Raw genomic sequence first — 12,648 nt, 5'->3', positions numbered from 1 at the left:
TGTCTCATACCCATCATATGCCTAGGAACAGAGCTGGGCTGAGAACCTAAGACTTGCATTGTATGACTCACACTCGCTTTGGACTTAACTTATATCCTTCTCGGGGATAGGACAGGATACGCTATCCAAGACGCATATCAGTTTACTAGGAGATAGGGCTTCGATCTAGTAATGGCAAATTATGTGGCAGGCATGCACGTTACCAGTTTTTCCAATACAGATGATAGACAAGACTCTCTCAGCTCTACCTCGTTTCTCCAATGAATCTAGTCTGAGCATCAGAATCCCTTACAGTTGTCTTCCGTAAGCCATTGCCAGTTGGCTCGGGTAAGTGCAATATTGAAAATGGTCTCCTTCGGTGCCTGGGTGGCTCAGTTGGTTAAGCGACTGCCTTCGGCTCAGGTCATGATCCTGGAGTCCCGGGATCGAGGCCCGCATCGGGCTCCCTGCTCGGCAGGGAGTCTACTTTTCCCTCTGACCCTCCCCCTCTCGTGCTCTCTCTCTCTCTCATTCTCTCTTAAATAAATAAATAAAATCTTTTTTAAAAAATTAAAAAAAAAAAAGAAAATGGTTTTCTTTCCACATGCCAACTTCAGGAGCCAAATTTCAGTTGCAAGTCAAGAGTACCAAGTGAGGGTGGGGTCTATGGAAGTAAAAGTGGGAGAAAGGTTCCCTGGGATGCTCAGATCTTATGTCCCTGGAACCTCTATGGATGTGAAGTGCCTTCCTCCTGTGCATTATAATCTTACGAGTGAAAGCAACAGAGGCAAATCTAACTCAATCTCTAAGCACCTACCTAGACCCACAAGGGGTCCCACTGGGGCAGAAGCATTTGTTTTGAAGAGATCCAGAGGGTTGGTCTGTAGGGTTGCAGATTGTCCTGTAGGTGATGTCTGGCCTGGAGGTTCTGAGGCGGGAGGGGTAAAGATGTCTGATGCAAGCAAGTCTTTTGCTGGAGACTAACAGGGCAGAGAGGGAGATACAAGAGTTACTCAGTAATAGTGAAAGACAGCTTATTCTGTTTCCTATTCTGTACCTCAAATTTGGGAACCACAAAAAGAAAAACGTATTCCTCTTACTGGTAAACTACAAAAAGACAAAGCCCCCTCCCCCCTCCCCCCCAAAAAAGACAGATCCCTGCAATGGACAGAATATTTGGTCTTGGTAACTGATGTAAAGAGGACTCTCAAGGTGAAATCTATTTTACTCATTTACACATTTGTATCCATCAGGTCTCCTTGTCAGCTAAAAGCGTGAAGCTGGGAAAGAAAGGACAACTATAAATAAATAAGTAACCTACATATTTTTGACTATTCTACTGGGTTTAAATCAGTCTGCCTAAAGGTGATATTATAGTCTAATTATTAGGCCAGCCTGCATATTCTAATGAGGTTTTTTAAAAAGATATTTACAGAAACCCATTTTAAATTGCTTTTGGATGAAGTGGTACTAGTAAATATTTAAGTGTCTTTTAAAGCAATGGATCATTCAGCCAGCATTGAATAGAAGAGGCAAACTCAAGAATTTTCCACCACCACCTTGGACAGTAATGCAATAGGAGGGGTGTAGGGGGCGTGTGTTAGTGTGGGGAAGGTACACAAGGCATCACAAAGAACCCTTGCCCTCCCCTTCCAGAACATGACGATCGAACTTACCGGAGGCACAGAAGCATAGCAGCATTAAAAATGGAAAAACTGGTGTTTAGTTAATAATAAGTGACAAGACATGCAAACAGAAAGCAAGGTGTGAAAACACTGCTGAGTGAGAAGCTTAGAAAGGGCGGCCATCAGAGGAAGGTATTCCTGGAGAAAGATGTGCCTTATCCCACCTTCTATTTCACAGCCACACAGGAAGCTACAAGAGCAGCAGGAAAGAGAGCTTGCATCACACCACCCTTTGGTACCGAACATGCATTCTGCCAATGGATATGTGGAGAAGACAATTCACCTTAGCAGTCCTTCTGCCTCTTCCTGGTTTGGTACTTTGTGGAGGTGGGATAATGGCTATGGAGTCATGTGGTGAGGACTGGACAGAGCTTTCCAAGTCCTGCTTTACGCCATTCAGTACAGACAGTCCTTTGGGAGGGCTTCCCACAAAAGGGTTCGGGGAGGATTTGATATGGAAGCCGTTCTGTTCTCTTTCAGATACCCCATTTTGAGTTCTCACTGTTGGCTGTGTTTGCGTACTTGAAAAGGGCCATGGGCCTGCCTGAGCTTCCTGTTTGCCAGTCCGGTTAGAGATTTGGTCAAACTGCTGACCAAAGTAATCAACATCCCCATTCAGGGGCCCATTACTCAGTGGAGTAGGCAAGCTACTCAAATTCTCTTTCTTCTGATCTGAAGATTTGAGAGAATCAAACGAAGAGGGTGTCGATTGGTCTGGCTGTGCAAAAGGATCATCACGGAAAGGATCAGGATTAGGGGTGGGAAAGAAGTTGAGATTGGCAGAAAAGGCATTTTCAGGCAAGAAGGATGCCTGAGGCTTTGGTCGTGGAAGAGAGCAGGAGGTAATGCCATTTGTTAAGAATGGATTTTCTCTTAAAGAATTCTGATTGGTGTCGATTTCAGAGTTTAGATCCACTAACAGGATATCTTTGCTTTCCTATCACATTTGGGAAGAAAAAAAAAAAAAGAGAAAAGAAAGTGTTAGTCCATGTCGTGACTTCAAATGAGAAAGCTACATAAGATGATCAGGATCATCAAAATTCCCATTAAAGTTTGGTCTTGACAGACCGATTGATCATTACCTCCTCCCATTACCTCCCTGAGTGCATTTCTTTACTACGGTTGAATAGGTCCTCCCTGTCCCTCCCCACCCTGTTGCCCCTTTATTTAGGTCTCAACTTTGTTGACCCTTCATTAAAATGAAACTGTACTGTCTGCTCTAGTCATGTGTCTGCTCACCCTTGTAGACTGGCTGCGTTCACGATCCTCCTTGTTCCCATTCCTGCCTTTGCAAGTCTTCAAGGGAATCGATTGTGAGTCACTCTAAGCAATTATCTAAGCATACTGAGCTTGAATGTAAGAAAAGATCTCTGAGGCCTAACTCAGCCTCCCACCTGAGGCACAGTCCCATCTGTTGTACTCTCAGAGTCATGTAACAGCATCTCTCTAAATGAGCGAATTCATCGGCTAATATTTTATGGTTCTGTTGAGACAAAGTTTAAGGTCAAATATATTTCCCTATAATTGGTCTTCTAAGAGGCAAAAACAGATTTTCCCACCACATCACACGGTCTGTCAGGTATGCCCCTTTAAATATTTAAGGATCTTTTTGAAGGTGCTAGTCAAGTTGGATCTCTCATCCTAGTCTCCTCTGGACACAGCCTTTTGTCTGTGTTCTTCTAGAAAGAAGAAAGTGATATTCAAAATCCTGATACATGCTAACATCATATTAACCTCTCTTATTTGTGCATTTTTTCATAATACAGCTTAGAGTTGCCTGTGTCGTGACAGTAATCTCATCTATTTGGTGGATAAATTCAAGTAATCTTTAGTTTATGTACAATGTAATCTTTAACTTATGTACAATGTAACCTTTAATTTATGTACAAGGTAATCTTTAATTCATGTATGAAGTAGAGATGTGGGTTTAGAGTTAATTTGAAAAACATACCAAATACTTAATTCTACAAAGTCTATTTCCTCCCTATCTTAATTACTTGTGTTCTCCATTGTTTGATAAAATACCCTCTCAACAGAAAATCAGCAAATTTGCAAAATCTGACATGTCTTTATTCAGTTCAGTGACATAACTAATTTGGGCTCACCTTGGGATAGGGCTGTCAAAAACTGACACACCTTCCTTCTGACTGACTTTGATCCATTAACTACTCATCTATGTTAGCCACAGAAGAATATAAACAATCAACAATGTCTAGCTGAGATGGAAGTTAGAGATCTAGCGTTAGCCCGAGCACCTTACTAAATATTTTTGATCACTGGGACAAAAACAACCTCAAGGGAATATGAAATTCTCAAACTAGTAAGTAAAAAGGGGGACTGAATAGGCCTCCTTGGCTTTAAAAGAACAATTTTTTTTGAAAGTTTAGGTCTTAATTGGTCTTCTATTTTGGCTTCCTTTACTGTTAGGTATAAAAACACAATTTTTAAAAGCCAGTTTTTCTTTTTATAACCAGAAGAATTTGTCAGAAGAAAGAGCTTATAATTAAAAAAAAAAATTTTTTTTAAATCAAAGAAATGGATTGGAAGATCTCTTAATGTAGGGATCTTTAACAATCAAAAGATAGGACAAAATGTATTACAAAAGCTTGTGATTTCAATATTTATTCATTTATGATGAGCCACCTCTGAGTTAGAACAGTTGGGTGTTCACAGCTGGTAGAGTTCTCCTTTTCAAATACTTCACAAGAAGTTCTTAGGACACCAAACTGGAGCCACAATGTTAGACTTCTGAATAGTCACCCTATAAGTAAAATGTATAAGGCTCTCCTCAGGTTGGGTTTGTTGTTAATCCAGGATTAAGAGTCTAGTTCATAGACTACAGTGGGATGACGTGAGACTCCTCATCTGCCCCCTAGGTCAGAACTTCATTAATTCTTTGTTGGATCATCAAACACTGCATCTATTCGCCCATCATCTGAGCTGTATTGTCTGCTCTAGTCACGTGTCTGCTCACCCGTGTAGACTGATAAGCACTGATAACATGAAGGTGAAATGCAGTCCTGGCTGGTAAGGAGCTCCAGGAGGAGGAGGAAGCACGAAGGTGAGCTCTTATATACTGAGTTCCACAGCCTAGCTTTCTCCAGGAAGCTGATCTCTCCCAACCATTTCAGCCTGCTGAATCCCTGAACTTCCCAACTCAAAGCTTTCGGAGGCTTCCTGCTATCCCCTATGTTAAAATAAGCCTCATTAGCCAGCCTTTCAAAATGACCTACAATAGGACCCAGTTTATTTTTAGCCTAACTGTTCTCTATGTTCCTACACACTTCAAATCCCAACACAAGTTCAGATTCTTTACAAAGCCTTTTCCCATGGATCTTTCTACTTCAGCATCACCTGTGCCCATCCATGGCCTCTTATATATGCATGACACTGTGCTTTGGGCCCTGATCCCATCCCTGCACCAGACTTAACCTCCTTCATACCTTATGTTCTTCTCATAATAACTGTGCTTTCAAAGGGTCATTTTTAAAGTCTGAGAACATGTCTTTTGGTTTTTTTCTTCCCTTCTTTTTCTTTTGAGTGGCAGTATGGAAGAACTGCCACTCAGTTCTCATGTCTTCAGTATGGAAGAATAATTTCAGTTATTTTCCAATAACAATTATGTTCTAAGGGATGCCACATAGTTTGTAACATGAGTTTTATCTGAAACGCATAAAACTGTTCTGTATGAATGCTGGGGGAGGGACAGATGGGTCAGGGAACCAGTAATAAAATCCAGGTAATTTAGATTTCTTCTTCTCTTCATCTCTTCCAGAGCAACTGTTCTAAGATTGTGAATATTTTTAAACATTCTGGTTTTATCAAGTAGAAATAAATTTGTTTTGTGACCTATGAATATGGAGTCAATATGCAAGAACACGTGGGCAAAATCCAACCAGCACATAATTAGTGCCATTAGCATTGTCTTACTTATCAGATACCATCTACTTTGATGGTATTTATTACCTTAACTTATTGTTAGTTTAAAACTCACTTTTATTTCTATAAACCAAAAATTCTTAGAATGCATTAAGTCTAATATAACTAAGACTCAGGATTACTCATATTGTTTTCATTTCCTCTTTCAGAACTTTCTAGAAGTCTAGAGAAGCAGATTAAACCGTCAGTGCTTCCTTGCCTATCCCAGTGGAATTCTATTTCACAGCTTGAGTGCTTTGATCTCTTTCGATACCCATGTTTGAATGTCAGTTACACTTGGAAAGTAGATCATTCAGAAATCAATTCACTTTGGGAAGGGGGTTACTGTGGGGGAGGGGACCAAGTTGTCTAGGAATCAAAAGGACCTCAGGGCTGGAATAGACATTTCAGCTTCATCTAATCTTGTCTCTTAACAAGTATCCTCAGGATGGTAACAAACGTTATGAAGAATAAAAGTTTCCACAGACAAGTGAGTCAGGGCTCACTGCTGAAAAGAACATTAAACAGGCTTCTTCTCTATCGTAGGCTTTTTAGGACCTCTGAAATTCTGTTATGCATCGTGAATCTCATAGGGTCGGGGACAAAGAAGAGAGTATGCAGCCCCCGCCCCTTCCCATTTCATGGGCATGGGCATCTTACGTGAAAGTTCGTGGACGGCCATTCTCTGCAATACTCTGGCAGGTGAGACTTACCCTGTCCTTTATCGGCTGCCGTTTTAAGTCCCATGACCTTCTTGGTCATGTAGACTTGCTTGATAATTCCCTGATATAAGAGACTCCTAGACAGACATTCCCACTTATTATTCTAGACTGATGGCTCTTTTTGTCTGGTTATTGCCTTCTCATCTTTTATGGTCAAGTCCAGAAACTCATTTACTTTGAGGCATTACATGAACCTCTAAACTAGACAAATACCATGTGATTAACATCAACTAATAGGCTTTGCAATTAGTTTTAATGCTGGTCTCCCTGCTTGAAAGTAAACTCCGTGATGTCACTGACACTGTACCTTTCACTCACTTCTGTGCCCTGTGAATGGCAGGCACTCAAGAAACTGTTTAAAAAATAATAGTTAAAAGAAGTCATTCAAAATTACATGGGTAGTTTAACTTGAGGCCTGTTTTGGAAGGTCTGAGACGTGTGCTTAACCTCTGAATCTGGACCTCTTTCTCGGGTGAATGAGTTTTTTTTTCTGAATCACCATATCCTTACCTATAAAGGAAAATATTGCTCCATTCTCACAGAGTTGTGGATCAATCAGTATTTAGAAAACTTGATACGCTATAGTGTCCTTCAAAGAATGAACAACTTTTTTTAAACAAGGACGGTCCTTGGTTAAACATAACTGAGCATCTTATTTGTTTTAAGTCTTACTTCACACCAAGCTTATGCTATTAAGTCACAATAGAAAAAATAGAAAAATATTGAAGAGGCTAGGGGTTTTACAATTAATCATCTTGCAAACGCTTCCTTCCAGTGGGACTTATGCCAAGGATTATTATTCAGGCCCTTTTCTGATCCTAAGTAATATCAGGAAGGATTGCACTGCCCGTCCTACTGCTCAGATCTAACCACCAAGCAAAATTAATATATCTGAATTGGTGCTGATAGGTTCCCATTGTAAGTTAAGATGCAAATTTATTCTAGTAGCCACTTATACTTTATGTGGAAAAATCTGCAGTTACCTTCCAAGTTTCAATGAGATGCTCAAGATTTCTGGTTAATTGTCAATTTTAGTTATAGATGTCATTTTCATTACATTGCAAATTTAAAAACAGGCACTTACTGTTGGACTATTTAGGTCAGGAGGTGTAGACATGTCCCCAAACAAATCCATCTGGTCAACACCCTTAAAAAAGTATTTGGATTAGATTCAGGTGTGTCTACTAAAAAATATTACTTTGTATATTGTTGTAATTGTTTCCTAAACTAAGGTTTAGGAAAATCGTTGTCACAAATTGATTTTCATTTAACTAATACAGATTTACTATTAGGCTATTTAGGCCTGGAAGCATACACATGTCCCCAAACAAATACATCTAGTCCACACTCTTAAAAAAATTTTGTGGATTAGATTCAGATGTGTTTACTAAAAAGATTACTTTCTATCTTGACATAAATGTTATATTAATGTTTAGGGCAATAGTTGTCATAACTGGACTTCCATACAGATTCAATGCAGATTTGGTATTAGCAACATCTATAGGAAGTAAACCCATGTTCAGTTAAATAAGAATCATAAAAAATCACATACATACCAATTTCAGTTTGTTAGCTTGGTCATCAAGGGTCAATAGGGTCTCATTCCCATTCTGAAAAGATGGCAAATATTTAAGGGTTTAGTTGGTGAGTTTTCTTATAGAATGTAATTTCCTAGTGTATTGGCTTGCCAAGCAGTTATGATTTTGGTACTGATAATTCAACTATACATCTTTTATGGCCAGAGGGATCATGAACACATAATCATAAGCTAGGAGGGGAGCATGCCTGGACAGGTAGCAAACAAGGACTTCTACACATCACGTGTGCAATTCATAAGAAGTAAAGGTGCAGTTTTACCTCTACTGCTTTGTTGGCTTCTTCCATCTAAAAAAAAGACACAAATTCAGTGATCTTAACAACTACAGTTAAAGGGAATTAAATATCTGTATATCTACATATCTCTATATATACCTATGGGTTCATGAGCACAAGGCAAGAGAGAGTCTTGCATAGTATTTCTGCCCTACATTCCCCTGCCCTTTTCATATCAATACTAGATTTGAATACAGTTTCTGAACTTAAACTTGCTCATCCTTTGGAACCAATGTGAAGCTTGTGGGGAGAGAAGACAAGAGTCAGGGACTGAAAATCCGACGCATCTAACTGTAACATCCATCCATTGCTCTACTGGGAAGAACAGATGATATATTTCTAAACTTTCTATACTTGAAAGAGCCACAAAGGAGCCAACTCTCCGGACAGGCCATATGTTTACATAATGTTCAAACATGGTCCTGAATATAGTCTTAAGTTTAATAGAGTCAATATTGGGTAGTACTTGCCTTTTTCTTTTCTTCTTCCTTTTTCTTTACATTATAGATAACTTGAAAGAGGTCTTTAAGATCAATGACTAATGGCTCGGCCTGAAGGAAGAAAAAGCATCTTTATGAGTATTTTAATATTACTATTTTCTTCTTTTTGTCCCCCATCAGTTCTCATTAGCACTGTTTTCCTCCTTTCTCTTAAAGCTCTTTACTATCCTCCCCTGGTTTATGGGGGATCACTGTCCCCCAACCCCAACCACCACCGCCAGATACATAAAGGGCATCAGAGTAAATAAGTATTTAACAAAACAAGAAGGACCAGGATAATTTTCCAAGTCCCTTCAGGATTTGGGGGAATAACTCACTATTGTTCTTAAAATAACATTGACCTAAGTCCCCCTCCAAGTATACCTCAAGGCTTGAAGCATACCTGTTGCCCTGTTTTTATGGCAAAAAACTGATGCTGGCCTTCTCCTCCACACACATAGCCAAATGCCCGGTTGTCTGTCACATCACGGGCAATGAAAGAAATCTTATTTACTGGATGTTCATGCTCTATTACCTGAAAAAGAAACATAAAAAAATGATTTATTTATTTATTTTTTTAAAGATTTTATTTATTTATTTGAGAAAGAGAGAACGAGAGATAGAGAGCACGAGAGGGGGGAGGGTCAGAGGAGAAGCAGACTCCCTGCTGAGCAGGGAGCCTGATGTGGGACTCGATCCCGGGACTCCAGGATCATGACCTGAGCCGAAGGCAGTCGCTTAACCAACTGAGCCACGCAGGCACCCCAAAAAAATGATTTACTGATAAAACCTAGAATCTGTATGGTGGCACAATGAAACATCAGATACCTAGGCATATATGAAAAGGCCAAAACACTTGAAGGAAGAAATTATTGTCTCTGGTTTAGAGCTACATTTATCCTTGCTAGTAAGGGCTCCAAAAGGAACAAAGAGTAGAAAACAGAAGTGGGAAAAATAGTTCTTAGAATACTGATACTTGATTGTCTTCATCCCAAAGATGTGACACCACATAGCAAGAAAGGATTGAGGATCAGGAGACCAAGAATTTCTAAAGCTAGGATGGGGTATTTCACTGTTAAACCATCCAAGTGGGTCGACTTTCCCAATTAAAAGTCAAACTCAGGTGAAAAGCATAACTAAGCTAGAACAGTGTTCACAGGGATCCTTTGACAATGGCTCTGAGCGGTCAGAAAACCATCCTAAGAACTATTGGTACAGTTATCCACAGAGCATTCTGGAAGTTACCAAATGCTGGCATCCAGTATTTCCCATGATCACATCACTATTGAGGAGTTACAATGGGGCAGGGGTTTTAGTAGTGCCTTCTTCTCTATTCCCCCGCTCCCCTTTCTCTTGATCCTTTCAAGCACATGGCAGGGCTCAACTCTTCAGGAATATTTGTAGGTGGTCATAATGTGTCTTGGTTTTTGTTTTTGTTTCCAAATGCCTAATGCCACTGGAAAGTTTATACTGGGTATCTTTGAAGATTTGGGGTACAAGAGAATGTTTTAAGGAAACTTGCCATCATTCTCTGATGGGCTTGGGAAAATAAGACTTGAGAGATGAGGGAGAATGGAAACAGCTGTGGATGAGGACCAGCAGGGTGAGTGAGCAGGTGTCAGGGTTCCAGGGTTCTCTATGTGACCAGTGGATTTTGCATAATAGATAATGGCCATCTCTAGGAAAGCATGGATAATAACTGGAGGTCTCCCCAAAGTACCTTGAGACAGCAATGAAAATGAGCTACAAACAACATCTTAAGTAAGCAATGAAAATGAGCTACAAATAACATCTTAAGTAAGTGAATCTTACAATGTTGAGTAGAGAAAATAAAGTTCCAGGAACCTGAAGTATGATCTGATCATCTTTGGATAAGGTTACAAAAAAATAAACAAAATAGGTAAGACTGTACCTATGCAGAATAACAGCAACCCCCCAAAATGAGCAAGGTTATATCTGTAGAGTGAAGAGGAAGGGAAAAGAGAGAAGAAAGAAAAGACAGATGTGTCAAAGGTAATAATATTTTAGCTTCAGGTTAGCCAGTAAGTTTGCATGTAGTTAATATATTCATGAAATCCAGGCATAGATCTATGGCAGCATCAGAAACCAGGGGTTAGGGTTAATCTTGTTCTGCGTACCTGGAGTCCAAAAAAATAGTGAAGTGATATTTATAGCACATCTGTGTTTATAGACTGGAGAGTCACATCCATTACAGAAAATAAATTTCAATAAAGTATCTTGACTCCTCACCTCCTACCCTATCTGTTTTCTGCCTATTACTTCTGGAGAAGTGATATATACTATTTTTTTCCTACAGACTTTTGAAAAGGAAAACAGGGAGCTGAGATTCATGTCAAATTGTTTGTTAGACTCAGGTGGACTCAGGTGGTCAGAAAGGTGTCAGTGAAAGTGAATTCTTACCCCAGTTTTCTCATCAATTATTTTTATCCCAGAAAGGGAAATGTTGACCCAGATCCTTTGTTTGTGTTGTCCCTGAGACCGACCAGCTGCTGCCATTCCCTGATGAGATTGGGAAAACAAGAAAAATCCAGTTAAAACTACCCTATGATGCTTTTGATACTAAAACATTTAAAAGACAGCTTTATTTTCAGCTTGGTTTACCATCTACGACAGGATTAGGCATCTTTCATAGTAGATGGCAGAATGAAATAGAAGACATCGAGCCAGGACATCATGAGTTAGCTATGTGAACTTGGACAAGTCATTCTAATTCTGTTGGCCTCAGAATAGTCATTGGTAGAGACAAGGAGACTGGTTAAGATCTTCAAAGATGTTCCTTCTAGATCTGGTCTTATTTAACAATTTTTATTTATTTAATTAGTTCCACATAGTGACAGTACTAGAGTTTAAAAATTAACAAAATGCCCCAAGGGCTAACATGAAAGAGCTACAGGTTCCAAAGAGAGACCTGAATTTTACCTGAATACTTCCAGGACCTAAAACTTGATGTGCCCGAAAGAAAAGGCATCTATGGTCCCGCACTACATGATTAAGCCCAGTCTCTAGAACAGCATTCACAATGTGCAAACAAACTCAAGATTCCTCATAAAATGAGGCATCGCTGGATCAATTATGTGATTAGAAAAGTTTTTCTTTCAAATAATTGAGATATAGGTAAACAAAAACTTCTAATATAATTCCCATTGTTGGATATCTGCTTGAGATAGAGACAAAGCATGCTTTCCCTTCTGACCTTTAGTTTCATCATAGAATCTTGGCTCATTTTATCCCCTCTTGCGTCAGGCACATCATCAATGCCAATTAGCTTGGCCTTGTATTTTACACCATCACCTTTGAATCTGGCCAAAAGATACTCATCTGTCTTTTCAGAGCCTGAGGGGAAAAAAAAAGAAAAATAGGATAAAATTTATAAATGTCTTTAAATATCATCCCCAGGTATGACCAAATATGTTCCAGAACCTCCAAATCTGAGTAGTATACATATTGGTTATATTACAATTGCTCAGATATGCAATATTCTATCTTTATTCTTACTTCCTCTGAGTAAAACTGTATTCTGTATTACGGTATATGGTGTTGGGGTGGAGAGAAAATGAACTCTTAAAGGTGCAAAATGGACTGAATTATGGGAAACGTATGGGACTGTGTGAGGTGGGATTTGGGGATATTCTTCACCATAATTTAAAAAAATATTCTTAAGAGAAAATAGGGAGGATAGTGCTTTTTTTAATGAAAGAAAAATAAACTACTACACTCTTTACTAACATTTTGAACTGCCAATAAGGCAGAAGAAAATTATGAATAAATTCCTTTGAAAATCATTAAGATACTTATCTCATCTTTATAATCTCTTTTGCTTTCCTTAAAAAGACTGCAGTCATCTCATTCCATAGCTAAAGCAGAATAGTAAAAGGCAGGCAAGCCACGGCATATTCTCAAACTATGAATGATTAAGGACTCTGGCACTTTCTAGTGGTACTTCAGGTCAAGAGAACAAGGTCTAGTAAAATA

General features: G+C 39.2%; 1 protein-coding gene across 2 annotated transcripts in view; it reads right to left on the bottom strand.

Annotated features, from left to right (window-relative positions):
- The window catches only part of DAB2 (DAB adaptor protein 2), a 49,983-nt gene that overhangs the window by 8,796 nt on the left and 28,539 nt on the right, over positions 1-12,648 (bottom strand). For both annotated transcript variants that reach the window (XM_027605225.2, XM_027605224.2), the window contains exons 3-11: positions 11,870-12,009; positions 11,077-11,175; positions 9,059-9,190; positions 8,647-8,727; positions 8,162-8,188; positions 7,861-7,914; positions 7,389-7,451; positions 1,948-2,601; positions 797-959 (exon numbers count right to left, since the gene is read on the bottom strand). In XM_027605225.2, the coding sequence (XP_027461026.2) occupies positions 797-959; positions 1,948-2,601; positions 7,389-7,451; positions 7,861-7,914; positions 8,162-8,188; positions 8,647-8,727; positions 9,059-9,190; positions 11,077-11,175; positions 11,870-12,009 (1,413 nt within the window). The remainder of the gene's footprint in view (positions 1-796; positions 960-1,947; positions 2,602-7,388; positions 7,452-7,860; positions 7,915-8,161; positions 8,189-8,646; positions 8,728-9,058; positions 9,191-11,076; positions 11,176-11,869; positions 12,010-12,648) is intronic.

This window comes from Zalophus californianus, chromosome 5 (assembly GCF_009762305.2).
Source record: "Zalophus californianus isolate mZalCal1 chromosome 5, mZalCal1.pri.v2, whole genome shotgun sequence".
Taxonomy (NCBI): domain Eukaryota; kingdom Metazoa; phylum Chordata; class Mammalia; order Carnivora; family Otariidae; genus Zalophus; species Zalophus californianus.
This window is presented reverse-complemented; position numbering and strand designations above follow the sequence as displayed.